The 25,853-nt window shown below is 43.4% G+C and overlaps 2 protein-coding genes across 4 annotated transcripts; one reads left to right on the top strand and one right to left on the bottom strand.

The window, feature by feature from the left end:
* Nucleotides 1-312: 312 nt before the first annotated feature.
* Nucleotides 313-12,249, bottom strand: TIPRL (TOR signaling pathway regulator). Of its 2 annotated transcripts, XM_068417379.1 has the most exons (7): nucleotides 12,034-12,249; nucleotides 8,447-8,626; nucleotides 7,555-7,654; nucleotides 6,260-6,391; nucleotides 5,750-5,845; nucleotides 4,932-4,994; nucleotides 313-3,277 (listed from the first exon to the last, which is right to left on the bottom strand). In XM_068417379.1, the coding sequence occupies exons 1-7, from the start codon at nucleotides 12,132-12,134 to the stop codon at nucleotides 3,128-3,130; spliced, it is 822 nt and encodes a 273-aa protein (XP_068273480.1). In that variant the 5' UTR covers nucleotides 12,135-12,249; the 3' UTR covers nucleotides 313-3,127. The 2 variants fall into 2 exon arrangements, with proteins under 2 accessions (XP_068273480.1, XP_068273481.1); XM_068417380.1 differs by lacking the exon at nucleotides 5,750-5,845.
* A 3,515-nt stretch (nucleotides 12,250-15,764) lies between these two features.
* Nucleotides 15,765-25,853, top strand: GPR161 (G protein-coupled receptor 161). 2 transcript variants are annotated; one of them, XM_068417468.1, is made up of 6 exons: nucleotides 15,765-15,798; nucleotides 15,902-16,014; nucleotides 17,039-17,763; nucleotides 20,056-20,160; nucleotides 23,286-23,405; nucleotides 25,410-25,853. In XM_068417468.1, exons 3-6 carry the CDS (start codon nucleotides 17,061-17,063, stop codon nucleotides 25,655-25,657), a joined length of 1,176 nt encoding a protein of 391 aa, XP_068273569.1. In that variant the 5' UTR covers nucleotides 15,765-15,798; nucleotides 15,902-16,014; nucleotides 17,039-17,060; the 3' UTR covers nucleotides 25,658-25,853. The 2 variants fall into 2 exon arrangements, with proteins under 2 accessions (XP_068273569.1, XP_068273568.1); XM_068417467.1 differs by lacking the exons at nucleotides 15,765-15,798; nucleotides 15,902-16,014 and adding an exon at nucleotides 16,141-16,523.

Here is a 25,853-nt window from a genome sequence, read left to right on the forward strand (position 1 = left end):
GACTTCAGAAAATAGAGCCCACACCCTCTGCCAGTTTTACTCCTCTAGTTGTATCCTTTTATCTCCTCACACCACTTTTGAATACATTACTTCGCAAGAGTGAAGCTCGCAGAAATAGTAATACAGATTTCATTTTGCTACCACTACGGTGGCTCTTCCCCTGTTCTGAAAAAGTCTCACCTTACTTTCCTGACTCGCCACAGTGGTCTGATGACAGGCAAAGGCACAAGGATGCAATATCTCACTAGCACGCAAAATTCAGCATCACGAGTAGTTATTTCAGTTTATTTTGCTCAGATAAAAACAGAACTATAAAATGTTTGGTACATTTTATTTAGCAACATACAAGAAGGCATATAAACTGTCACATGTTAAACTTGCCACAAAACAGCTGGAGAATCACCCCACTCCCTCCCTCTAAAATTATGTATCCAAAGTGGTACTTTTCTGTGGAAAATCTGTACCAGAGAGCTTGTGGTACACCAGTTTACACTGCTGCTTCTTGATAATCTGTGTAGTATGAAAGTCACAAAGTGCTCCGAGTTTTATTTTATAGTAACTGTAACCTCCTGAACATGTTCTTGTGAGTTCCCCAACATGTGTGTTCCACTTAAATGCACAGCACCCAAAACAGATGAATATCATGTATCTATATAGTCAGGATTCAAGTCCATTCAAGACAACTGTATCAACAGGTCACAAATTAGTATGTGTGACGGACAAGATAAAATACACAGTATAAGCTAAACATGCAGAGCACCCTTTGCAACACGAGGTGTCAGTTCTGTGGGTTCCCCCCCACTATACTTTAGCCCAATGGAGCTTAACGTTAGCATCACTGACCACACCCAAATCACAGTTTTCATTAAAAAATGCAGATAGTTTCCTTCATGCTAGCGCTACATCAGCTCTCCTCTCAGTCACTACCAGCTTTAAAGTGTGTTTTTGTAAGCCTTTAAGGCATGTAAAATAATATATGTAAAAGAAGTGCCATGATTTACTTCTACCAGCAAAATCTCTCTTCACCTTCATTTGTTGTTCCCTTCCTCTTCACTCTCTCCCCATATCCCTCTATCACTGGAGTGGACCTAAGTAATCTTCTATTACCAGATAAATTTTGATCACTTCCATGCTGCATTCATTTGCAGCCCCTTCTTCATCCTGATGCTAAAATCTTTAGGAAACAAGTGCAGGAAGATTAAAAAAGCCAACAGAATTTAGGACTCTAATGGGGAATAAAGAGGACTTCACCTCTATTTCAAAGTGGCCATAAATTCACTCACCCAGATTATGTCCAGCTGATAATTTCTTTCAGAGACTGTCTAATATCAGTTCTCTTCACTCACTTTATCCAATGGATCATAAGATTTTTTGCAGAAATCCTTTCCAAAGGATTGCAAAGATAAGGCTGAAGGTGTATTCAGGAAAAAAATATTCTAATCAATAACTTTTTACAAGATAATCCTCACAGACCCTCAGTGAGGTAGGCATGTATTAACTCTCATTTTTATACACAGGGAACTGAGGCACAGAGAAGTGACTTCCCTGTATTTAGAGTAAATCAGTGACACAGGAAGAACTGCCGTTAGTTCCTCCTGCCTCAAATAAAAGTGAAACTAAGTGTGGTGTTTGTTTTTATTATGAAAACAGTCACTTAGATGGCAGTAGACTTTTTTCTAAAACCCTCAGGGTCTTGAGAAATGTTTTTGACTTAGACAAAAGACCTGGTTAAATACCAGGTTTTCAGGTGGATTGTTTCTATTAAGCCATGCAGTGGAGAATATGAAGATTTTTTAACAAAAACTCCAAGAAATCAGAATGTGTACACATTCTTACCTGCCATCACCTTAAACCTCAAGGCCTGCTTTTCGCTAGTCATTTGCTTCTTGCCCTTCATTTAGTGTGAGCAGTAAACCTAGACAACTCTGTTTAGCTCCCTCATTCTTAGGTTAAAACAATTAACTTAATTTAGGATTTCCAAAAGCAATACAAATATTTAAAGTTTAATCTACAAAGTGTTGAGTTAAAACCATGACTATACATGTGATCACACTTCTATTAATATCAGAACTTAAAGAATTTTAAAAATAAACCAAAATGACGTATCTGGAATACATGTTAGCATTCCTTTTAAGGCTGTATAGGATCTTTTTTCTCAAACTGCAAATACCAGCACCCTTTAGGGATTAGAGACTAAACACCCCTCTCTTCCCCAGCCTTAAGCCACTCTGCAATTTAGCAATTTGAGTGTCAGGGCAGTATAACCATCACACGTGGGCACCATCTGATGTGTCCAACAGAAGGTCAATACAGTACAATGCATTTCCAATACAGTATGTGACTGTAGCAGCATACAGACCCCAAGCAATAGTCTCCAGAACTGCCTAGAGAAATCTGGCTGACACCAGATTAAACTAGTACTTGTGAAGAGACTTACCAGAGTGTGTCTCTGTTGACCTCCAGGTTTTCTCCTGCTCTGGAGTTAATGCCTCACAAATAAGGTAATTTTACCTTTATATAGTGTCAAACAAATGTATTTTTTTTTAATATTCTTAAGTTAGAGTCTGGATCAAAGACTCCAAAAAGTAACTTAGCTGGTTATCAGCTCACAGTAGGGGAAGGCAAGCAAAAGGTGTAGTTTAGGACTGACAGCTCAAAATTAATGCAGAGGAAAATACATTATTTTTTTTTTAAACTGTGGTTGATTTTTCAGTAAAAAAAAATCATGCCAATTTTACGACTCCAGTAGTCTTAGTATCTGAAGCAGCAATAACAAAATCTTCATAGAAGTGTTTGTGGTAGAGGATCCAGACAATACTCCTGCCTAACTGTTGAACTAAACAGAACCCAGACTCGTATTAAGTGTGAGAGTCTTTCTCCAATGCCGCTGAAAACTGTAACTCACCACCAGTCTATCATTAACTCCAGATACAGGTTAAAAAAACAAACAAACAAACAAAAAAACCCAAAAAATACCATTAGCAAAACCTGCTTGAAATGTTTTCTCTCAGGGCTACAGAAAAATTAGCCAAATTCTTTATTCCACTAGTAGTGAAACAGCCCCCCATGGCAATGGTTACATGATCACGTTATCTCCAGTCTGCTTCAGGTCCATATAAAGTCACATTTATTTAGACTTAACACACATGGTTTCCAGTGATGCTTCTGCTTTAGGCTCCAGCTTCTCTGGGAATTCTAGTTTTTCACAGATAGTCTCCTTTATGGGTAGATACTGAGAGATCTCATTTGGTTCCGTGAACAGGGAAGGTGGAACGTGCTAAGATGCAAAAATTTTACATGAAACAAGTGAATGAAAGAAGGGGGAAAATAAAAAAAGGTATTCCAAAACTAAACATTTACAGACAATTAATCTACAATTCCCTTGATTTAAACACCTGAAGTCAGGTACGATTATTAAAATTTACCTTATAACTTCAGGAGTACATACAATCTTTTACTCTTTCTGTGGATCAATAGGCTAAGGAAAGGTATTTAATGTTTTCAAGCAGCAGGTTATGAGAACACAAGAAATTCAGAGACATTCATGAAAAGCTAAAATGTTTTTTAAAAAATATATTTATCATTTGAATGTAACAAAGAGTCTTTTCGAGGTTCTAGTTCTAGATGAGACTAGGATGGCCCCAAGGGATCCCATGCTTAATGTCTTCCAGCCATTGCAATATATTCACTGGAATTGCTCAGATTTAGCCATTGATAACGGATATACCTCAACATGTATCTTAGTTTTATGAAGTCCACCACAGACATTTATATGAAATACTAAAACTCATTGGATTTTAATTTCATATTTGAAGAAATTAGGTGGTTTTATTACATTAATATCTTTCTCTGGAGATTCCTGTAGGAAACTTCACCACATACAAAATATTTGATGGGGGAAAAAAAAAAAATCTATACTGAGCAAACCACCTTCAAACTTTCTTAACAGCATTCTTTAAGAAGTGTATCCAGAGCTATTCAAATGCATCTGTATGTTGGCTACCCCTAACAGGCAAGGAATCATACTGCTGTTTCAATTATTTCAAACCTCAGTGAAGCAGTAATCTTTTTTGCTTTACCTATGCAAGCTGACCTAGGGAACTGAAAAGCCATATGCATTTCCTCTCTATAACAACAGGCAGTAAAAATTATTTAACAGCACAGATGATAACTTCTAAACGTGAGGTGAAGTAAAACATAGATCACTGATTTATATTTCAAAACCCACAAAACTATCAAAAAGCTCATGTCTGGATTTAGTCCTGTTCATAGGGATCACATATTGTTAAGAAATGATACAGTGCCCCTTTCCTCCAGAAGAAAAGCATTTTGCAAAAATACTCCCTCAGAAGGTTAGTAATACATCAGTCATTTTTTTACAGGTGAAGGAAAAACAAGGGAGAAGGAAAGTAACAAGAATACCCCAGATCAGGTGTTGGGTCAAGAATAAAATCAACAGCTGCAACTCCAAATGCGCCACATTATTCTGAGCCATTACGAGATTTTAAGGTGGGCTCTTAAACTTATTTGACAAAAAATTAATGAGTCTCTTACCAAACAGATCTTAACCCCTAACACTACTTGCAAGCCTACAACCAGCCTGAAATTTAGCATCACGGGACACAGACTACCTGATTTTGCTGCTGAACAGTTCTATGAAAAAATAAAATAATTTAAAAAAATCTTATTAACTCAAAAGTAGAAAAAGTAACCCAATCCCATATCTTGACATGTGATCTGAGCATTTAAAAATGCAAATCTGCCCTGAAATCACCAAAATAAACGTTGCACAAGCAGAAAAGTTCTTCCTCTGTATCAATTCCAAAACTAACAAAGAATGACTTACAGACACAGTATTTTCTATGCTGACCATAAAACAATTTTAAAAAGCAGTCAGAAAAAAACCCACACATTTAAAAAAAATGCAATACCTTTAAACTTGATATTTTGCTTTCTCTGGATGTATATTCTCGCAACATGTAGGCCTTGTCAGCCTAATGGGAAAAAAATGGCAAAAATTAATTACAAAATTATAGTCTAGTATCAGTGCAAAATGAGCATTTTAAATACATTGAGTTTAGTAAGTATTTGAATTTGGTTGACCACAGATTTTCACCTGGGAGCAGAAAAGTACATTCAAATTCACAAAGACAGAGAAAGATGTTTAGCAATGTTCTCCTTCCCAAAAATCACCTTTCTGCATGCATGAAAAAAAAAATTCTATGGCTAAATATGCTTGTTAATCTTTATTCAGCTAGAACTCCTACGTCAGTACAAATACAGCTGGACAGAATAAGCAAACCACAACTGTTACGTTCTGTATTACTTATGAGATACCAGAACTCAGTGTAGTATGGACAGTTATTTGCAAGTTAAAACTTGCAGTCATGTATTAGACAAGCCAAAAAACATTTACTTGGAGACGAGGATAAGAACAATATCGCACCATTTACTGTTGCCTATTTTTCCTCTTGTACTTCCTCTCTAATCTGCATCTGTCAAATATATTCAAATGATAACTTCACGTGAGGGGTAGACTACTCTGCTCATACAATACCTAGCCCCATGGCATCCAGCACTTGGATGCTACTTCAGCATCACAATAAAATACACTTGAAAGTTCAGCTCAGGTAACCTCTATGCCCCCAAACGCCAGTATTAAATTACAGGAATATCACAAGGTCTTCTCTGAAAGTAACAGGGCAAGGGAGCATCTGTAAAATATTCACCATGGCAAATAAGGGTTTACCTCATGATGAAGCCTTGTATCATTCATCCTGATAAGTACCCCATCGACTCGCAAGAAAAACCTCAACAGCACAAAAAAGCTGGAAGGCATAACTCTCTGCAAAAATAAAGATGTTCCATTCAGCACATGGCAAAGATTTACTTTAAGTGTGCACTTATCTACCTCAGATATTCACAACAAAAGATAGTATGAGGAGCTTTCGGTAGTAAAGTCAAAATTTGGGCTGCTGATATGCTACAGCTATCATCGGACAGCAGGTCAGACAGTGTCTCAAAATATTCTCAGGCAGGATGCAGAAAGAGGAGAAAGATTGTTCCCTGAAGCAATTGACAGAAAGATTTTCAAGACAACAGAGTTTCCAGTAAGATTATATTTCTAAGAGCAAGGATAAAGAACTTTGCATTTTAAACTTTAAATCCCAGAAGGAACATCATGCAAAAAGGGACTGCATTTTGCATATATTAGCCAACGGAGCCACCAAGTGTCTTGCATACACCTCTCAGTACTCACTATTTTTACACTCAAACTTGATACTCCATGATCGTGAAGTTCATCTTCAAACAGAAGTACTTCTTCAAAAAACATAATTTGTTCTCTGGCTTTCAATTTCTCTGTATTTATGTGTTCTGTTGTAGGGACAACCTAAAAAAAAAAAAGATTAAGAACAGTTAGCATATTAATTTGTTGCCAAGCTACAGAAAGTTTGTCTTGATCTTTTAAATCCCACAACTGCTACTTTTAGAAAGGGAAAAGCTTTTAGGGCACTAAGCTTAAAACATCCCAAATTTCTAAGAGAAAAAGTTAAAATTAAAACCAAAGTTTCCAAGAGGAAACATCAATCAAAGCAAAAGCCAAAAGTGGAAAATTCTGAATAAACTCCCCTCTGGGTACAGGCTCAGTAGAGTTTCAGCTGCAAACAATTCTGCTCACTTTCTGTATTTCAAAACATTTGAACATGCCTTGTGTTTAACATACAAATGAGAAGTTCTGGGTTATAATCAGGATTCCATGTATTTAGTATCTCTAGCCCACCAGAAACCCTGAACAGGATTCTAAAGAAGTCTTTCCATGAAAATCAAGCACCTATACGTTTTCCATCTCATGGTCTCCATATACACTCATACACTTCCACTGCCTAAAGACCATGGGCCAACAAGACATCATTTATTTTTATGCTGCACTTTTAATTCCAGAATAACTCAAGTGATCCATAACTAATGCAATCCTAGTGAATTAATATAGATTATCTGCTTAGTACCAAGCAATCCATATACAGTAAAGAGAAGCTGGGAACTTCAGTCTTATTTTAAAGTAAATAATGACAGGGGAGGGCCTGTGAGTTTAAATATGAGGAGTTACTGTTGCAGAAAAACATAAAGCCACATCAACACATCTGCTTAGACAAATGGGCAAGTAACAGAGAGTACAGGTACTAGAGAATTACACAGTTGATAGTTCTGTTGTGTGTGAGGAGCTCAGGGCTTCAGAGGGGCATCCAGCAAGTGCTGAAGATTCCCACGTGCTTCACTCTCTGAGTAAGCCCTCAGTAAGGGAGAATGGCACCCTTTTATGTAATCCTAAAATGCTTTTAAAAAAAATCCCAGTTATTAAAATAAGCCATGATTTGATTAGGATAACATGCTGAGACATGAAAAGCCCAAACTATACTCTGAAGTCAGAAACTATGAAGCCTGAAAGATTTTACAGAAGCCTACTGAAAGGTAAATGACAGCTTAAAAAAAAAAAGTGTTTGTGTTTGACTGAAAAAATATGCAATCAGCATTTACCAAGGAGAAAATGGTTACCTTTAACGTTGCTGTATCTCCCAGCAACGTTCCTTTATAGTCTGTTGTGTAAGTCCAATCATATGGCTTGACAACTTCCTTCGTGTGCTCAGTCTCACTCCTCAAGAAGTGAAAGAGAAAACAGTATGCTTTGTAGTAATTCTTAAAAAATTACAACCTCACACAAGATTATGTATTACAATTCCCACGCTCTTCAAGAAGAGAAACAGCAGCATTGTCTGTGCCACAATGATGTCAAGACTTAATGGTACAGTATTGCTTCTTCCACAACGTGTTTCCGTAATAAATTAGAAAACTGTTACCAGAATTCCTGTGCTAACACTGTCTCAGTCCTATGAGTCAAAATAAAGATTCTAGTTCAATGTTGTTGAAACATTTGTATTTCAAGATCACTTTTTCTTTAAGTAGGCAGAAAAGCAACCTGCTGGTAACACACAGCAATCATTAACACTGCTATTTGCCTTAGTTTTCATGACAGCTTTGATTTCTCTCTGTGCTTTATTTCTAGGTGCTCTGCAACTAATTTGGTAAATACTAAGCAGTACAATTAGTTGTCATGCATGGTAATTGTTCTGCTACATTCCTAAGGCTAAGATTTTGAACACGTACAGCATTTTGCACTTTGAAACGCCACAGAAACAGCATTAAGCCATAATAAAAATAATAAACTTGTCGTTTATTTTAAGAAAGCCAAGACACAACTGAAATATCTAGTTGACCCAATTTAACAGATGGGATGATCATGGCAAAGAAAAGCTACGCGACTTCTGTGATCACACACTGTATCTACGGTAGAACCAAATGCAACGTGGTCTTCAAGAGTTCTAACTACTTTATGACAGTTTCACATACAACACACCAGTACTTGCCCACAGGTGATAAAATACTGTACCTGCTCTCTTGCCACTCCTCTGCACAAGCCACTTTGATCATACCTTGACAATTATTGACACATTTTAAAGCATCTGTTGCATTGAACTCAATTCCAAAACCACGATCATGCTGTATTCTTAGGATATTGTCTCCAAACATCATCTCTGGCAGGGAAGGCATGTGTAATTCTTCAGCCAATCTGCACAGAAAAATAAAAGTCCCATGAAGAGAGATCAGTCAGCTATATTCAGTGAAAGCAGTCCTTGGTTTAGCATAAGTATTCTTTAGACCATGGTAATTTAGAAGACACATCATCAATATGTTCTGCAAAATTTTGTTGTTTTTCCAGTTTAATCATTTGACATGAATTGCAGAGTCATTGATCCAGATTGACTTTTCCACCACAAAAGTATTCCTAAAACATTCCTCCTCCATCAGGCTCATACACAAGTCTCATATGTGAGGAATCAAAAAAATATCTGACAAGCAAGAAGTAGCAGCTTTCAACCTGTTGTAGCAAATCCCTGGGTGGTCCATGTACTACTTCGGCACATGCCCAAAAAAAGCTTTAGGAACGAGCACTCACTGTCATCAAGTTTAAATTCACTACACAGTGGTCCATACCTCCAAATTTAGAAACATAGAAAAAGGGGCTGAAAACAACCCTGCCAGAATACGTGCAAAGTGCAGAAGACACTACTGAGCTCTACTACCTTCCCAAGCTGGTAGAGAATTCATATTGGTATTCGTAACCTTAAGCATGAAAGCCACAGCCATAGCCACAGTCCCAACTGAACAAAGTACTGCATGAACCAAATAAGCATGATCCCCCCAGAAAATCTCAAACCATCCTGTTCTACACTTTGTTTTACATCAGTCTTTATGGCAGAAAGAGCCCTGGGGGTGCTGATGGACAACCGGCTAAACATGAGCCAGCAGTGTGCCCAGGTGGCCAAGAAGGCCAATGGCATCCTGGCCTCTATTAGGAATAGTGTAGCCAGCCGGTCTGGGGAAGTGATCGTCCCTCTGTACTCGGCACTGGTGAGGCCGCACCTTGAATCCTGTGTCCAGTTGTGGGCCCCGCACTTCAAGAAAGATGTTGAGGTGTTGGAGCGAGTCCAGAGGAGGGCGACCAAGCTGGTGAAGGGTCTGGAGTGTCTGACCTACGAGGAACGGCTGCGGGAGCTGGGGTTGTTTAGCCTGGAGAAGAGGAGGCTCAGAGGTGACCTTAGTGCAGTCTACAACTACCTGAAGGGAGGTTGGAGTGGAGTGGGAGTCGGCCTCTTCTCCTGGGCAACTAGCGATAGGACAAGAGGACACAGCCTCAAGCTTCGCCAGGGGAGGTTCAGGTTGGACATTAGGAAGAATTTCTTCTCAGAAAGGGTCATTAGACATTGGAATGGGCTGCCCAGGGAGGTGGTGGAGTCACCATCTCTGGAGGTGTTTAAGAAAAGACTGGACATGGCACTTAGTGCCATGGTCTAGTTGACAGGGTGGTGACAGGGCAATGGTTGGACTCAATGATCCCAAAGGTCTCTTCCAACCTGGTTGATTCTGTGATTCTATGATTCTTTATACTTATTTATATATGTACATACACCGTATATAAACACACACACATATAACACCACTTTACATACATACTGACCTTATTTACCAAAAGGCTTCTTTTCCTCCCTACCACTACCTACTTTACTTATCAAAATCAAAAAGAAATACATGACATCTGGAGAGAAGAGAACTTCAGGAAATACACTAATTATAAGGAGGGGAGAAAAAAAATGTCCTAATTGCAATTTTCGCATTGATAATAAGACACTCCTGAACAAAAGTGGTTATTTCTGTAACCCTGCATATAAAAGAACATTATGCTAACCAAACTGAAACAAACCCAGCTAATTCGTAGGCCTGGAGAGTAAGATCCTGTGTCTTCCCCTGAAAAGGCAGAATAACGTTATGAACTTCTCCATTTCAAGTGCAGGCCCCTTGACCTGCAGAGACCAACTCCAGCACAGAACGGAGTTCTTGGCTATGGCACATTTAATCCTTCACCTTTCCACAGAGGCTGCTGAGGGATTTTTGTGATATATGTCTGCCAGAAATAAAACTCCTGCAGATACTAATGATGTTTCCCAAGCAACAAAAAAGGCAAAATGCCAAGAGAAATACACTATAAAAGGAAGGTGACTAAAAGCACTGCAACTGGGTAATTCTTAACTCTTCAAATTTGAAGTGGAGGAATTGTTTTGGGGATCTCATGCTAGGTACCAACACCTACAGGTAAACGGCTAATTTTGGACTTCTCTTCCCTACTCTGCAAAGTTCTGTGTTCTTCCAAGCTTGTGTTGTGGCTCTTGCAACTTTACTTTTCAGCCTTTTTCAACATGTTCTGAAAAACTGTGTGTCCCTCAAAAACATCTAAACAGATATAGGTAATTTCTGAAAATTACAGAGGTGACTGTTTATTTTAAAATAGCTACAGTTAAAGAAACTGAATAGATCAGAAGATGAGTACAGCAGGCAATTTGGCTTCTAGACTAGCAGTTCCAGTCTCTCTCTTGTTTACAGATGAAGGACAGAGTTAACATGCTCCTAATCTTAAGAATAAAGATCTTCATTTTTAAGATGTAGCATCCTACAAAATAAGTCTTCACAAACACGCCATAAAAACGGGATACTCTAATAACAGCCCTTCTTCCCCAGCAGAACACAGGTGCAGCTCGGCTGGATGTTGAATCCTCACTACAGAATAATGACTAAATCACAGGATTCAAGTTTTCTTACCTGTAACTGCAAAAAAATAAAGGACCATTAGGCAGAAGCAGTTCGAGAAGATTATTTTAGGCATTGAACATAGGATAAAGACGGAGGAAAGTACATAGGCTTCACCTGTATTAAAAAACTTCACATTTACACAGTTCACTATAATTTAAAAAAAAAGCATAACGTTTCAAGACATGGGACTTTATCAGGCAAATTAGCCTCAGAAAAGTTAAAAGCAACATCAATGAAGATACATTTAACAAGACTAACAAGATTTCTATGTATGTATTCCAGAAGTACTTGATGCTGATACAGGAGCATTTTCTCCAACAGCCTGACAGCAGTGGAAATTACCACCACAAGGAGAGAGCAAATAATAAATCTTTAATGAAAACCACTATCTTAAAGTAGCCATTACCACGAAAGAGCTTATGAGAGTCTGTGGACCACATTTAAAAGAACCTTAATCACCATTAAAAAGTAATTAAGAAAAACAGGCTTCTAATTAGCAGGCTTCAGCTCATAGAGGTCCAGATCTCCAAAACCGTTAGCAATCATTAAAAACAAAATTCTGGAAGCCATCTGTAACCCAAATCATCCCAGTTTCTCAAGCCAAACAATCAAGCTCACCCTCACATAAAGAGAGCCACCCCCACCCAAGCTACTGGACTGAACAGCGTCTCCCCCGCCCAGGGAACGTTATTTATTTCTTGCTCAAGGCGACCCAAACCCCTCGCTGTCAGGGAGGGAGGTCCCAGCCCTCACTGGAGGCTCCTCCCCGAGCCCCAGCCCCGGCGAAGGGCAGCGAGCAGCGCAGGTACCGTCCCGTCCCCCCCGTCCCACCTCTCGGCCTGCGCCGACTTCATGATGTGCGTCTGGGCGGCGCTCAGCTTCCAGGGCCCGAAGGTGAAGTCGCGCCGGCTGCTCTGGAACACGGGGTGCATGGCGGAGGCGAGGGGGAAGGCCCCGCCGAGGGGAAGGCGAGAGGGGCCGGGAGGGTCGGCAGCGCCTGCCCTGCCTCACCCCGCACACCCCAACAGCAGCTACGGCGCCGCCGCCGGAACCGCCGCCTCAAGGGGCTTCCGCTTCCGCGGGCGCGCCCATGCGCGCGCAGCCGGGAAGTCGTGAGGCGGCCGGAGGGGACGGGATGGGCGGCGCGGATGGCGGCGGGCCCCGAGCTCCTCCGTGACCCCGGAGCCGTCGTGCTGCGGTGTCTCCGTCCTCCTCTACCCGGCGGCGCTGCGGGGGGCAGCTGGGCGCGGAGAGCCAGCGAGCTCACCTGAGCGCCCGTTCCCGGGGAACCGGGCCGCAGCGGCCGGTGCCACACGTGCGTGTTGCCGGCGGGCGTTCCTGCCTCCAGCCGCATCCCCGGTGGCACCCGGCCGAGCGTTTGTGCGCTAACGCAGGATTCCTGCCGCGGTGCTGCTGGTGGGTGGGTGAGAGCGGTGACGGGAGCTCTAAAGCCCTGATGGTCCCGGGTTGTGCTCCCTGAAGGTTCAGCAAGCGTTTCCCAGCTCCAACAAACGGATATCTTGGGCTACTTTAGGTATTACACGTGTAGGTGCATGAGTAGGTGTGGAATCTCCTGTGCTGGTTGGATGTCTTCTTGAAGGCTGTCCAAAGATGGTCTTTTAGAAGTCAAAATGTGATGGCATGATAAGCTTAAAATCCTGTAGAAAAGCATGGGTAGAACTGGTTAAGAATGACACATAATTCACTATTCCAGCACTGATGGACAGGTGCTCATGTTGCTTTTCTGCATCATCAAAGGGACAGACTTAACTCCCTGTCTTCATTTAGCCCACACCCGGGGGTAGACAATAAGCAGTTGTTCTATCACCCAATGTCCCTTCCCCAACCGAGGAAGGGAATTGGGAAAAGGGTTAAATTTAAACATATTTAATAAAATCAAGAAACCAATATCAATGGTAATAAAAAGCACACAAAATTATACTTAGCCCACAGAGTTGTAGCAAGTTGCTCCAGGGATAGCAATAGTTGAGAGGGAGAAGACAGCAGAGCAAAAATAACTCCCCCCATCCCCATCAAGCTTTCCCATTTATAGTGAACCTGACATTTATGTTATAGAACACACCTGCGGGCCAGCCTGGGTCAGCTGCCCTGGCTTTCACTGCTAATGGCCCTGACCACCATGGCTGGCCACAAACTGAGGCAAAATCTAACACAAACTTGCTTCTATAAATTTTATCCCCATGAAACCAGGACACTCCCCAAGAACTTCCCTTAGCACTGGGGCACGATGCACAGTCTGGCTCCTGCTGTTGGTTAGGCCACAGCGTCAGGGCAAGCCAAGACAGCGGCCATGGGAACGTGACACCCATGTAATGAAAAACTCCCTCTCTTCCAAACAACAGAGCAACCAAAACACAGCGAAGCTCAGGTCAGAGCAGTCGTCCTCTGCACACAAGGGCCTTACCAGGATACGGGGAAGCCGAAGGAGTTAGGGATGCACAAACCTAGTCTTAATTATCACTCACCCTTTATACTGTGCTCACCCGTGTATTGTTGCAGGTGTGGGGGGGAAAAACTCCTCCCAAAATCTGCTCTGTGTTACTTCTAATAGCATTTTGGGGTCTAGGAAGTCTGGTAATTAGGATCTGCCTCTCTCTGCGACGGACTTGCACTGTGTGCTGGGGCAAGTCACTTCCCCCGAGCTGTGTAAAATGGATTCCCCCCTCTAACCGGATTCCTGCGTTTTCAGCGGAGGGCTGTGAGGAGCCCTGCGGTGCCGGGGGTGGCGGCTGTGCCTCGGGGCGGGCCCGCGGGGTAGATGTGGTGCCCCCTTCAGCCGGGGCAGGGCAGGACTCTTTCCGCGGCGGCGGAGCGGCCCGGCCGGGGGAGCCCCTCTGCCCGGGACGGGGGTGTCCCGGTGGCTCCGCGCACTCCCCTCGCGTCGCGGGCCGACACCGGCTCGGGGAGAAGGGGGGTCACCGCCCGCCGGGGGGCGGCTGCAGAGAAAATGGCGGGCGGCGAGGCCGGGGAGGGGGCGCGGCGGGATGAGACGGTGGGGCGGGCCGGCGGGGAGGGGGCAGGGGCACGGCTATGGCGGGGGAGGGTCCGGGTGCGCCGCGCCGCGGCTCGGGGCCTTTCTGCCGCCGGCGGCTGTGGGGGGTCCGGGGCGCTGTAACCCGAAACCTCCCGCTCTGGCGGCGGTGGCGGCGGGCGGTGAGTGCGGTGCCGGCACCGGCGGCCGTGGCGGGGCCGGGGACAGAGCGGCGGCGGGACCCGCTCGCCGCCGGGGAGGGGTGGGGGGGTGTCGGTAGATGCCCGGGGTGGAGGACCCTGCCCCGCCCTTTGTTCGCTGCCGGAGGGAGCGCGGGGGCAAAATGGCGACCCCCTCTCTCCCTCCCCAGCGCATCTCCAACCCGTCGCCGCTGGCTTTGTGTGTGCCGGCACGTCTGGCCGGGCTGCCCGCAGCCGGGCAGGGATGGGATGCTCCCTCCCTCTCCCGGAGGCCTTCTTCTCCCCCCGGGGTGCAGCAGGGCCGTGAGGGGACGGGGAGCAGCAGATGGCCCGGGCGTCGTTAGCACAGGGAGCGGCCGCAGCCCCTCGGGGTAGGGGGCTGCAAAAACCTGCACCAGTCAAAAAGTGTTGGGAAGGCTCCCAGGGGTGGTGCGGGCAAGTCTGGAGAGAAACTTGAGAAGCACCCTTGCAAACAGGCAGCTTCGCTAGAGAAGAGCTAAGTTACGTTTTACAAAGCATGGGCCAGTAATGTCTTTAATTATGCTCTTAGGAAAGCACGGATAAAAATGGAAAAAACACGGCTTTCCAGCCTGGCATTGCTGCCTCGGGCCACAGCAGCCGTGCAGATGGAAGCGTTTCTGTGAGTACTCCTGGCCGTTTGGGAGCCATGGGTGGGTACAGCCACAGAGTTAGCTGAGATAACTTTCCCCGAGTCCCTGATTTCCAAGAAGTGCTAATATCAACTTTATATTGATTGGTGGACTCTTTAGTTTTCTGGTTTGCATATTTGCATTTTTTGGTGGTGTTTTTTCTTCAGTATGCTGGCCTGCAGGTGGGTGAAGAATTGAATGAAGTAGGTAGGAGTGCCTGTTGGAGGTAGTGGGGAGAAGGCTGTTAAGGAATTGGGAGAATTACCCAGGTTTCACAAAACAGGGTTGTGAGTCATGGGTACAGATGCTAACACTAAGAAGTCAAGGGGTAAAGGTTCTCAAACGTTTCTGTAGGGTGGACTGCAGCTTAATGCAAGGAAGTGTCTTTCAAACCTCATGTACAGACAGCCAGTTCCCCCAGTCCTTTGGTGTTGGCAGTAAAATAGAATCACTGCTGTAGCTGAGGTGATTATGAACATGGAGAAGCAATGTTAGGAGAGTATGTGCAACGATCCCTGAGTCTTTGAATGTTACTTAGCGACTGTTAAGAAAGAGTCAGTGGGGTATGACTAGCCAGGCATCCACAGGCCACCAGCAAATGCTGCATAGGCAGAACACAAGGTAACAATCAGGATAAACAGGCAAAATTAAAAAAAAAAAGTTACTTTTTTGAAAGTGAGAGAAACAAAGACTGATAGTGCCATTCTTGTTTCTTCACAGCCTAGATGAAGGGACTGAACGAGTTGCACAGCTGGTAAGTATCGCTTAGAAACATGTAAAATCCTTAGAAAATTTTGAAGTAAAACGTGCTAATTTTCTTCCTTGTTTCCCCCCTGCCACCTCTTTTTGTCTTTCAGACAGTTTCCTCCCTGTTCTAGGCCTGGCGCTGTCATTGACCTCTTTAGTGTACCTATAGGCAATTTCCTGCCCCTTTACTTTCCCATCTGAAATGGTTTCCTGCATCCTACAGGTAAATTTTAATTAACACAGGCAAAAGGGCCTCCAGTCTTTGGAGAGAGTTTGAAGAAATCTTGCCTGAATGTTTCTGAGCGTTGTTCTGCTTCTAGCTGCTCAGCATGTCTTGGCTGCTCCAGCTCTGCACGCTCTGACCATGAGCAGCAATTCCTCCCTCAGCAATGTGAAGGGCCTGAGGAACCTCACCACGCAGGAAGACGGGGCGGTCAGAGTCACCGAGTCCATTGCTATAATCGTCATTGCTATTTTCATCTGTTTGGGCAACCTGGTGATTGTCGTCACCCTCTATCGGAAGTCTTACCTTCTCACGTTGAGCAACAAGTTTGTGTTCAGCCTGACCCTCTCCAACTTTCTGCTCTCTGTACTGGTGCTGCCTTTTGTTGTCACCAGCTCCATCAGGCGAGAATGGATCTTTGGAGTTGTTTGGTGCAATTTCTCAGCCCTGCTCTACATGCTGATCAGCTCAGCCAGCATGCTCACTCTTGGACTCATAGCTATAGACCGGTAAGCAGCTCTTTTGTACAGAATCGTAATGAATTGCCTCATCATTCCATGGAGTGACTTGTTGCCTGTCCATAGAGTTGAAAAGCGCTGCAGTGGATAATGCTGCAGACCGTTGTAGTGTCATTTTTCCTTCAGCCCCTTGTGAAGTTTTGATACAGAACAGAAGAAAGTGATGTCATCAGTAATGCAAAATGCAGACATGGATCTAGAGTTTTTTAAAGCTATTGATGGTAGAATAACATACTATAATGACTTAAAATTCCAGATTATACCCTAAGCATGCACTCACACATAGGGATAGATTTAATAACTGCATGTGTGCCTTCAGCCAAGTTTTACAATCTTGACTGCAACAATATGTATTTTTACATATAATTATTTTTATAAACAGGGTCCTTGATCCTGCTTCAAGGTGTGGAGGAAAGAGAACTAGATATCAACTCCATTAAAATATGTTCTTTTTTTATTGTACATCTTTCGTGCTCCTATTGACTCACTCTTTTCTTGTCCACCAGGTACTACGCTGTGCTGTACCCGATGGTTTACCCGATGAAGATAACAGGCAACAGAGCAGTGGTAGCTCTTGTGTATGTGTGGCTACATTCCCTTATTGGCTGCCTCCCTCCCCTTTTTGGGTGGTCGTCTTTGGAGTTTGACCAGTTCAAGTGGATGTGTGTGGCGGCCTGGCATAAAGAGGCTGGCTACACTGCCTTTTGGCAGATCTGGTGCGCGTTGCTGCCTTTCGTGGTCATGATGATCTGCTATGGATTCATATTCCGCGTGGCAAGGATTAAGGCCCGCAAAATCCACTGTGGTAGCGTCGTCATCGTGGAGGAGGACTCCCAGAGGAACGGGAGGAAGAACTCCAGCACCTCCACGTCCTCTTCTGGCAGCCGAAGGAACGCTTTCCAAGGGGTTGTCTACTCGGCCAACCAGTGCAAAGCTTTCATAACCATCTTGGTTGTCATCGGTGCTTTTGTGATTACGTGGGGGCCTTACATGGTAGTAATTACATCAGAGGCACTTTGGGGAAAAAATAGTATTTCCCCTGCCTTGGAGACATTAGCTACATGGCTGTCCTTTTCCAGTGCCATTTGCCATCCGTTAATTTATGGACTGTGGAACAAGACGGTGCGCAAGGAACTACTTGGGATGTGCTTTGGGGATCGGTATTACCGCGAGCCCTTTGTCCAGCGGCACAGGACATCGAGGTTGTTCAGCATTTCCAACAGGATCACAGGTGAGACGCGTGGCTGCGAAGGACACTCACACAGAATCACAGAATGTTAGGGATTGGAAGGGACCTCGAAAGATCATCTAGTCCAATCCCCTGCCGGGGCAGGATTACCTAGATCATATCACACAGGAACGGGTCCAGGCGGGTTTTGAATGTCTCCAGAGAAGGAGACTCCACACCCTCTCTGGGCAGCCTGTTCCAGTGTTCAGTTACCCTCACCGTAAAGAAGTTTTTCCTCATATTTATGTGGAACCTCCTGTGTTCCAGCTTGCACCCATTGCCCCTTGTCCTGTCAAGGGATGTCACTGAGAAGAGCCTGGCTCCATCCTCATGACACTTGCCCTTTACATATTTATAAACATTAATGAGGTCACCCCTCAGTCTCCTCTTCTCTAAGCTAAAGAGACCCAGCTCCCTCAGCCTCTCCTCATAAGGGAGATGTTCCACCCCCTTAATCATCTTCGTGGCTCTGCGCTGGACTCTCTCTAGCAGTTCCCTGTCCTTCTTGAACTGAGGGGCCCAGAACTGGACACAATATTCCAGATGCGGCCTCACCAGGGCAGAGTAGAGGGAGAGGAGAACCTCTCTCGACCTGCTGACCACACCCCTTCTAATACACCCCAGGATGCCATTGGCCTTCTTGGCCACAAGGGCACACTGCTGGCTCATGGTCATCCTGCTGTCCACTAGGACCCCCAGGTCCCTTTCCCCTACGCTGCTCTCCACCAGGTCTGTCCCCAACCGGTACTCATACATGGGGTTGTTCTTGCCCAGATGCAGGACTCTACACTTGCCCTTGTTATATTTCATTAAATTTCTCCCCGCCCAACTCTCCAGCCTGTCCAGGTCTCTCTGAATGGCTGCGCACTCTTACTTAATAGCAGTAAGAGCAAGGCTTAATGTCTGCTTGTAAACAAAGTGGGATGTTTCTGGAGGTTTCAGCAGTCTTTTGTTCAGGTTATCATGGACACTTGAAAGGAGAATTTTTTTTTTGTGGGAGTTAACCTCTTTCTTACTGTAGTTAAATTTTCTCTGCCAGACATGACACAGTGATGAGGTTAATAAAAATAAATTATTTTCTTCTCTCTTAAGCATTTCCTTTCATGTGCCTACCATTTTGTGTTACCCAGACTTGAGCACTACCAACAGTACATTTTACAGCACTTGTTCTTTGATTCCTGGCTTTATGCTGCAACTCTTTGAGATTCACTGAAGTTACAGTGGTGTTACTATTTCTGTAAATTCAGCTTTTAGACTTAATGGTTGTGAAGAAAAGATCATAAACAAAGTAAAACTATTTGATGTCTTCCCAAGTTGCAGGCTGAGAGCTTCAGTTGCTCATAGTTTGTTTTGTTTTTTTTTTTTTAAGTAGCAATGCAACAAAATTCTGATTTTTTTGTTTTTTAATCATTTCCCTGGTCCTGTTCAGAAGCTTCCAAAAATAGGACATCTTCATGGGGTCCCTTGGGACATTTCATGCAGAGGCAAGAACTGAAGTTAATTTAATTGGGAAGGAAGATCTAAAATGCAGAAGGAAGGGGAAAGCAGCAAGGCATCCTTTCTCTTTTCTGCAACCTGGGATCAGAAAAGAGACTCCCATCTAAATGAGAGTTCTGCAGCTGCAGCCACATCAGCTGCAGGAGCTCTGGGATACTACGGATGAATACATTGGGAACTGAGGTGGGAGGGAAGAGACAGGAAATTTTTTTCTCTTTCCAAGCAGTAAGAAGCTGACAGCTTCAGATTTGTCAGGTGTATTAGCTGGAGGCTGATAGGGAGGGGGATAAAGACCCAACCAAACCCACAACAAAATCTTGGAAGTGGGATCCAAAGTCAGCACCTCTGTAAGAATGCTGGAATCTCCTCCCTTCTCGTTTTGGGGATTTGAAAGAAGCCAGGCATCTCGGTGCCCCAGTCTTGTTCAGGAGCTTCCTGTCACAGCTGCTGGTGGCTACCAGGTTATTCTCTATCTAGAAGGTCTCCCCATCTCTGTGAGTGCATGTGCTTCGTGTTCAGCCTGTCTGGCTGATAAAACACATGCAATTGCAAAAAGAGTGGGAGGGAGATGGTGCAGGTAGAAAGGAGACTTGCCATATGGAAAGACTCCAAGGATACATGAAAGCTGCTGACTGGATTTCTAAGGTGGAAAGTCCAGATGCTGTGCACTCTGGATCAGCAAGGTAAGTTTTATATGTAGAACAATAAATAAGTAGAGTGGGTATTACTGGAAGAGCCTTTTACTATTGCAGACCCCTTAAACTTTCATTGTGTAACAAGACCAAAACTCTCTTGCAGATCTGGGACTATCTCCTCATCTCACTGCCCTCATGGCAGGTGGGCGGCCATTAGGGAACAGCAGCAGCACAGGAGACACAGGGTTCAGCTGCTCACAGGATTCAGGTAACTAAAAGTCTTTTGCTCTCTTTTCTGGGGCAGAAGACTGCACTTGTAACTCTGCAGAACTCTTTGGGATAGTCTGTATTTACACACATAGATGTCTCTGGATGGGTGACATGAAGCATCTGTTCCAGCTGTTACAACAAAACTGCTGCAGTTGCTTTTTTCCTTCTTTGCTCTCAATATATTTACTTGCATAATACTGCTTACTCTAAGGAGTGACGACCCTCACTTGATAATGTGTCCTGGGAACAGGACTTGCTGCTTTTGTGCCCTTCTTTAGTTTCTGTCGTTCTTCAGGGACTTGCCCTGTATCCACAAGGAACACAGCAACAAAGTGCTGTGGAGAATGTGCTTCTGTGGAGAATATGCTTCTGTTTTCTAGTTTGTGAGAGACCTTGTCTTGTTCATCCTGCAGTGTAAACATAAAACACTTAGGATGGTTTCAGCTTATGATTTCGTCACCACTTAAGACCTCTCAGTTGAAGATGGTTTGGAAAAGGGAAAAATAGAGTTCTGCTGGTAATTTTCTATCCAGAACTGTAGCTAGATTTTTCTGGCAGTTAGTTATACTTAACTGCATTATTGTTATTTTAAAGAGTATTTCTGCTCTAGAGACACCAGAGGGTGGTCTTCTAACATTTGCTTGGTGTTAGAGGTTTGTTTCTTTTGTAAAGGAAGTCTGTGGAGCTGGGATTTTGGTAGTTGTTTTACACCGGTAGTATTATGCCTGTTACATCACAGAATAAATCACAGAATAAATCACAGAATCAATCAGGTTGGAAGAGCCCTCTGGGATCATCGAGTCCAACCGTTGCCCTGACACCACCCTGTCAACTAGACCATGGCACTAAGTGCCATGTCCAGTCTTTTCTTAAACCCCTTCAGAGATGGTGACTCCACCACCTCCCTGGGCAGCCCATTCCAATGGCTAATGACCCTTTCTGAGAAGAAATTCTTCCTAATGTCCAACCTGAACCTCCCCTGGCGAAGCTTGAGGCTGTGTCCTCTTGTCCTATCGCTACTTGCCTGGGAGAAGAGGCCGACTCCCACTTCACTACAACCTCCCTTCAGGTAGTTGTAGACTGCAATAAGGTCACCTCTGAGCCTCCTCTTCTCCAGGCTAAACAACGGGTATTCTGCAGCTGTATGTGATAAAGGAGAAGAGCATCCTGGTAAACCTGCCTGGGTTAAGAGGATGTTGTGTAATCATCTTTTGAGGAAAGGTAATGAGCAGTTTAAACAAATGAACAAACCAAATACATACCTAATGCTGTTAGAAGTGCCACTGTTTGTTATGGAGGGGGTAAGGTCCATAACCTGGGAATGGATACACAGTGTTCACCCTTGTGGGATGCTGTTTCGCTGGATGCCTTTACTGTGAGAAATGAAAGACCAGGAGCTAAAGTCTTACTCTCTTCGATGGTGCCTGCTGCAGTACATGATCCTGTGGCCTGTGATGCAGTTGTGTCTTTATCTACCTTGGTAAACAGAAGCTGGGCTTTTCACGTTGTGTAAAAGTAGTAGGAGAGGAAAAAATGCCAGTGGTGCCAGCTGTATACAAAACACTGAAGTGGGAGACCAGAGTGCTGATTGCTAGAAATGCTGCCTTAATATCAATTATTCCAAGGACAAAGATCTACCCTGTAAGAATAAGAGGCTGGTCTCCTCACTAGCCTTATTTGAAAAAATGCACTGAAGTAGTGCATTTGAAAAACTGCACTAAAATTCTGCTCCATGGAAGAAACTATCTCTTTCTTCCTAGTGCCACCCCTCTGTTGCACACCATGTTTCTGAGGTGGACTCTGTAGCCTTGGAGATTGGTAAGAGTCTGCTGTTTTCAGAAGACAGCCTCAAACTGAGCTGATCCACAGAACAGCACAGAAAATCATTAGCTTATTTGGGACCGTGTATTAGGGCAGCAGCTCGTTCTTTCTTGTGTGCTGGAGGGAGGTGTATGACACAACATACAAGTTTCACCTTAAAAAGTTTATCACTTTGCTATATCACAATGAATTGTCAGCAAAGACTAGGCCTATGGAGCAGTATGTTGTCTAGAGGTACATCCCCAGCCATGCCTTTATCTCACTTTCTGTAAAATGGGCACTGTAATACCTCCTTATTGCTAAAAGAATAAATTTGGGGATCAAAGCCAGTCAAGTGGGTGAAGAGGGATGTGAAGCCACCATTTGGAGGAGTTATGAAACCTGCGAAGGCTCTTTGTCCTAGGCCTGCTGTCACACCACAGGAGTAAATGAACTGAAAGTAAAGTGTCACATATTGAGCGTGTGCAAGCTGTGTCTTCCAACAGCACCTTCCCTGAGGACTGCTCACTCAGCACTGTCCTAGCATCTCCACAGAATGTTTGCTCCACATCTCCCTTACACGGCAGAGAGACCAGCATTGCAAGGGAGGACCAGGCTGCGGTCTTGCCTTTTGTGTGAAAGCATTGCAGAGATGCCTAGATGAATTTCCTTGTGCTTGTGAACTCTTTTGTATTGGAGAGGTGCAAAGCAAATGCAGGGAAGTGAAATTAAAAAAAAAAAAGTCTCCTAAACTGGAAAAAAGACTCATCAGACAAAAATAATTCCCAACCAGCAAGGGATTTTTCGCCATTAAAATACACTTCAAGAAAGTCAAAATAGATTATTAGAGACAAACTAAATTAAGCAGAAAACGTCTCCAGTTCAGATTTCTGTCCAGGTCTGATTACAAACGTGACATTTGGCAGCTATGGTTGTCTGCCTCTCAGGCAGCCATTTTTGTTACCCCTTTGTCTTCATCAGGAAATGGGGGAAGGTGCCCTCAACTTCACCCTTTATTTACTGAAGGTAAGGTTTCACCTTTGTCTGCTGTCCTATTGACATTATAAGCTCTGCAGCTGAGCATTTCGGAGCTGCTTGAGGTTTTAGGTGGCTAATGAGAAAAGATTTCCAAATCCTTTCAATGAAAACTCTGACCTCATTCTTTTTATGCGCAGTGTTTAATTCAAGCTGAAATTTACTCACAAAAGCTGGGTTTAGACATCTTTTGAAGGAACTGCTATAGACTGAAAACTTTTTGCCACCACTTAAATATTGTATTCCAGTGTTACTCTGTTTTACTTGAGAACTCTTGCTTTGTTTCAGGAACAGATGCAATGCTTCTTGAAGATGATAGCTCAGATGGCCCTCATGCCCCACACTGCATCTGTCCTCCTCGAAGGAGGAGTTCAGTGACTTTTGAAGATGAAGTAGAGCAAATTAAAGGTGGGTTTAGGGGTGAGTATGGTAATGCTCAGAACCAACTGTATTGCCTGCTTGGGAAGCCTCCCAGGATCTTCAGAATTGCCTTAAAACATATCTGACCACTGTTCACCTTGACAGACCTGACCATGCATGCAGGTACAACAGCAAGTAAGACCAGGTCTTTCTTCCATTTCTCAAGTAGCAACAGACAAGGACACGAGTCAGAAGCTGGGATTCCCTGCATGCACATCATTTATGTTGCACAGCAGTATCCTCTCTGCAACTCCACTCACCTGCTGGCTGTTTCAGTCTGTTTTGTATTTCACAGGGAATACATTTTCCTGCCCTCATCCTTTGATTCCATTATCCCAGTGTTTCTCATTTGCTGCCTTCTCTCAACTTTGTCATCCACAGACTTGAAATTCTTCCATTTACAGTCTTTAATGGTCTGAATATAATTTCATTCTGTTTCCCTTACTTTTTTTTACTTAACTTTTACTTCACTTACTTTACCAAGTACGTTTCTCAGCAGATATGGGTGAAAATAGATGAACCACATGCGCTTTTTTTTCAGTCAACTCACTTGTTGATTCTTTGCTAGCAAAGCTGTGATCATCTGTAAAATATGGTAAAGTTAGTTTAATTTAAGCTGATAGTTATGATAATATGGACTAAAGGCTTGATAATAACAACTAAATTTACTAAACAATAAATTATTCTGGACAGTACAAAAATGAGCAGAATACCTTTAAGAATCAAGTAGTAATAAAACCTGACTGATTTTTATGATACTGAAATAATGAGAAGACTCTTTCTGTGGAAACAGACTTCTTCAAACATCTTGGCAAAATTCACTTTTGCCCCCTTCCCAGCACGAGCTGATTATTTCCTTGGACAAATACATTACCATATGCTTTCCATTATCTTTCAGAGTGATTATGTAGTGGCAGGCATCTCATTTTTGTACAGTTCAGTGAAAGATGGAGGTCTTAGTGCAAAAGTTCCCCACAGGTTTAGCAATTCTCCTTTGTATGTCTCAGTTTTCAGGATTTCTGAGACTTCAAATTATTTCAGCAGCCTCACTGAAGAATTACATTTAGGATTAACACCTGTGTTGCTCAACAGGTTGGCGGGTAGAGGGGTATGTAGATGCTACAAAAGCAACTACATCAACATTGAAAAGCAAGTATATCCAAGGTAATAAAAAGTTAGGAAGAAGTATACTACTGTCTGCAACTGCACTCTTCAACCTCTTCTGGCATGGAGAGCTCTACAGCCTCCCCACTGGAAGGTGGGTCCCACAGTGTGGCTGGAACAAATCTAAGCCTAAGGACAGCAGACTACTGATTTTAATCACTGCTTGGAAGAAGCCCTTGGAATTTGGGGACTGTTAATCCATAAACACAATGTGTGGTGTTTGGGCTTAAAACATAGTATAAAATAGCTCTTAAACTGCACTGTTCATGTCAGTGAAGTGTGAGATTTTAGTCCAAATGCACTGAGAATCCCTGTAAGGCTGTAAGTCACGCTTACAGTAGAGGAAGTACAAATTGAGGGTTCTGTTCCTGTCTTCTGCATGAATTCTTGCCTGATGCCAGACAATTCCCATTGTCCCTGATCCCGGACTCTTAAGTAGTAAGCAGAAATCAGGCTGTTGACTTCAGTTGGGTACAAATTCAGATCAATAAAACCCTGCATGCACAGGTTCAGATTCAGGAAGTTATTTGACATACACTTAATTCAAAGTTAGATGTGTATAAGCACTTTCCTTCATCAGATCTTTTTTTTTTCTCACTTGAATTGGAGGTAATCTTTCTCTGCTTGACCTATTGAGGTCACTGAAGTTTGTGTTCATAGAACGGTTTAGGAACCCTGGGTATCATTGGTAAATGCGCTCTGTGGGGTAGTTATTTTGCAGAGGGCATGGTCATACCTTTACAAAAGGATCAATATTAGTCTTCGAGCATTTGTGCAGCCATGCTGATCAACTGTTAAATTTCTGATATGTTGCTTTTTTTTTTCCAGAAGCTGCAAAGAATTCTATTCTTCATGTAAAAGCTGAAGTCCATAAATCTCTGGACAGTTACGCATCCAGTTTAGCAAGAGCTATTGAAGCTGATGTGAAAATCAGCTTGTTTGGGGAAGATGCTTTACCAGGAGCTCTGTTCCCTGTGCGGACTCTACCAGGAAGCAATATGAACACACGGCGTGGTGTCAGGCCCCATGCTAGCCAAAGACTTCAGTTGCAGAGTATCGATGAAGGGAATATTTGACAGGAGCACTGGAGTAAGAAAACGGAATGAAACCACTAAGCGGGACCTACTACAGCTGTTAGTGTTTCAACAGAACCAGGATAGCTTGTCGGGATGTTTTATAGTGTTTTTTTTAACACTTGAAAACCAGCTGAATTCTGGTACTTACATCAGAATTTTGCGGCAGTATTTGTTTACTGTTTAGGGTGCTACTGAC

This window comes from Nyctibius grandis, chromosome 23 (assembly GCF_013368605.1).
Source record: "Nyctibius grandis isolate bNycGra1 chromosome 23, bNycGra1.pri, whole genome shotgun sequence".
NCBI classification, from domain to species: Eukaryota; Metazoa; Chordata; class Aves; order Nyctibiiformes; family Nyctibiidae; genus Nyctibius; species Nyctibius grandis.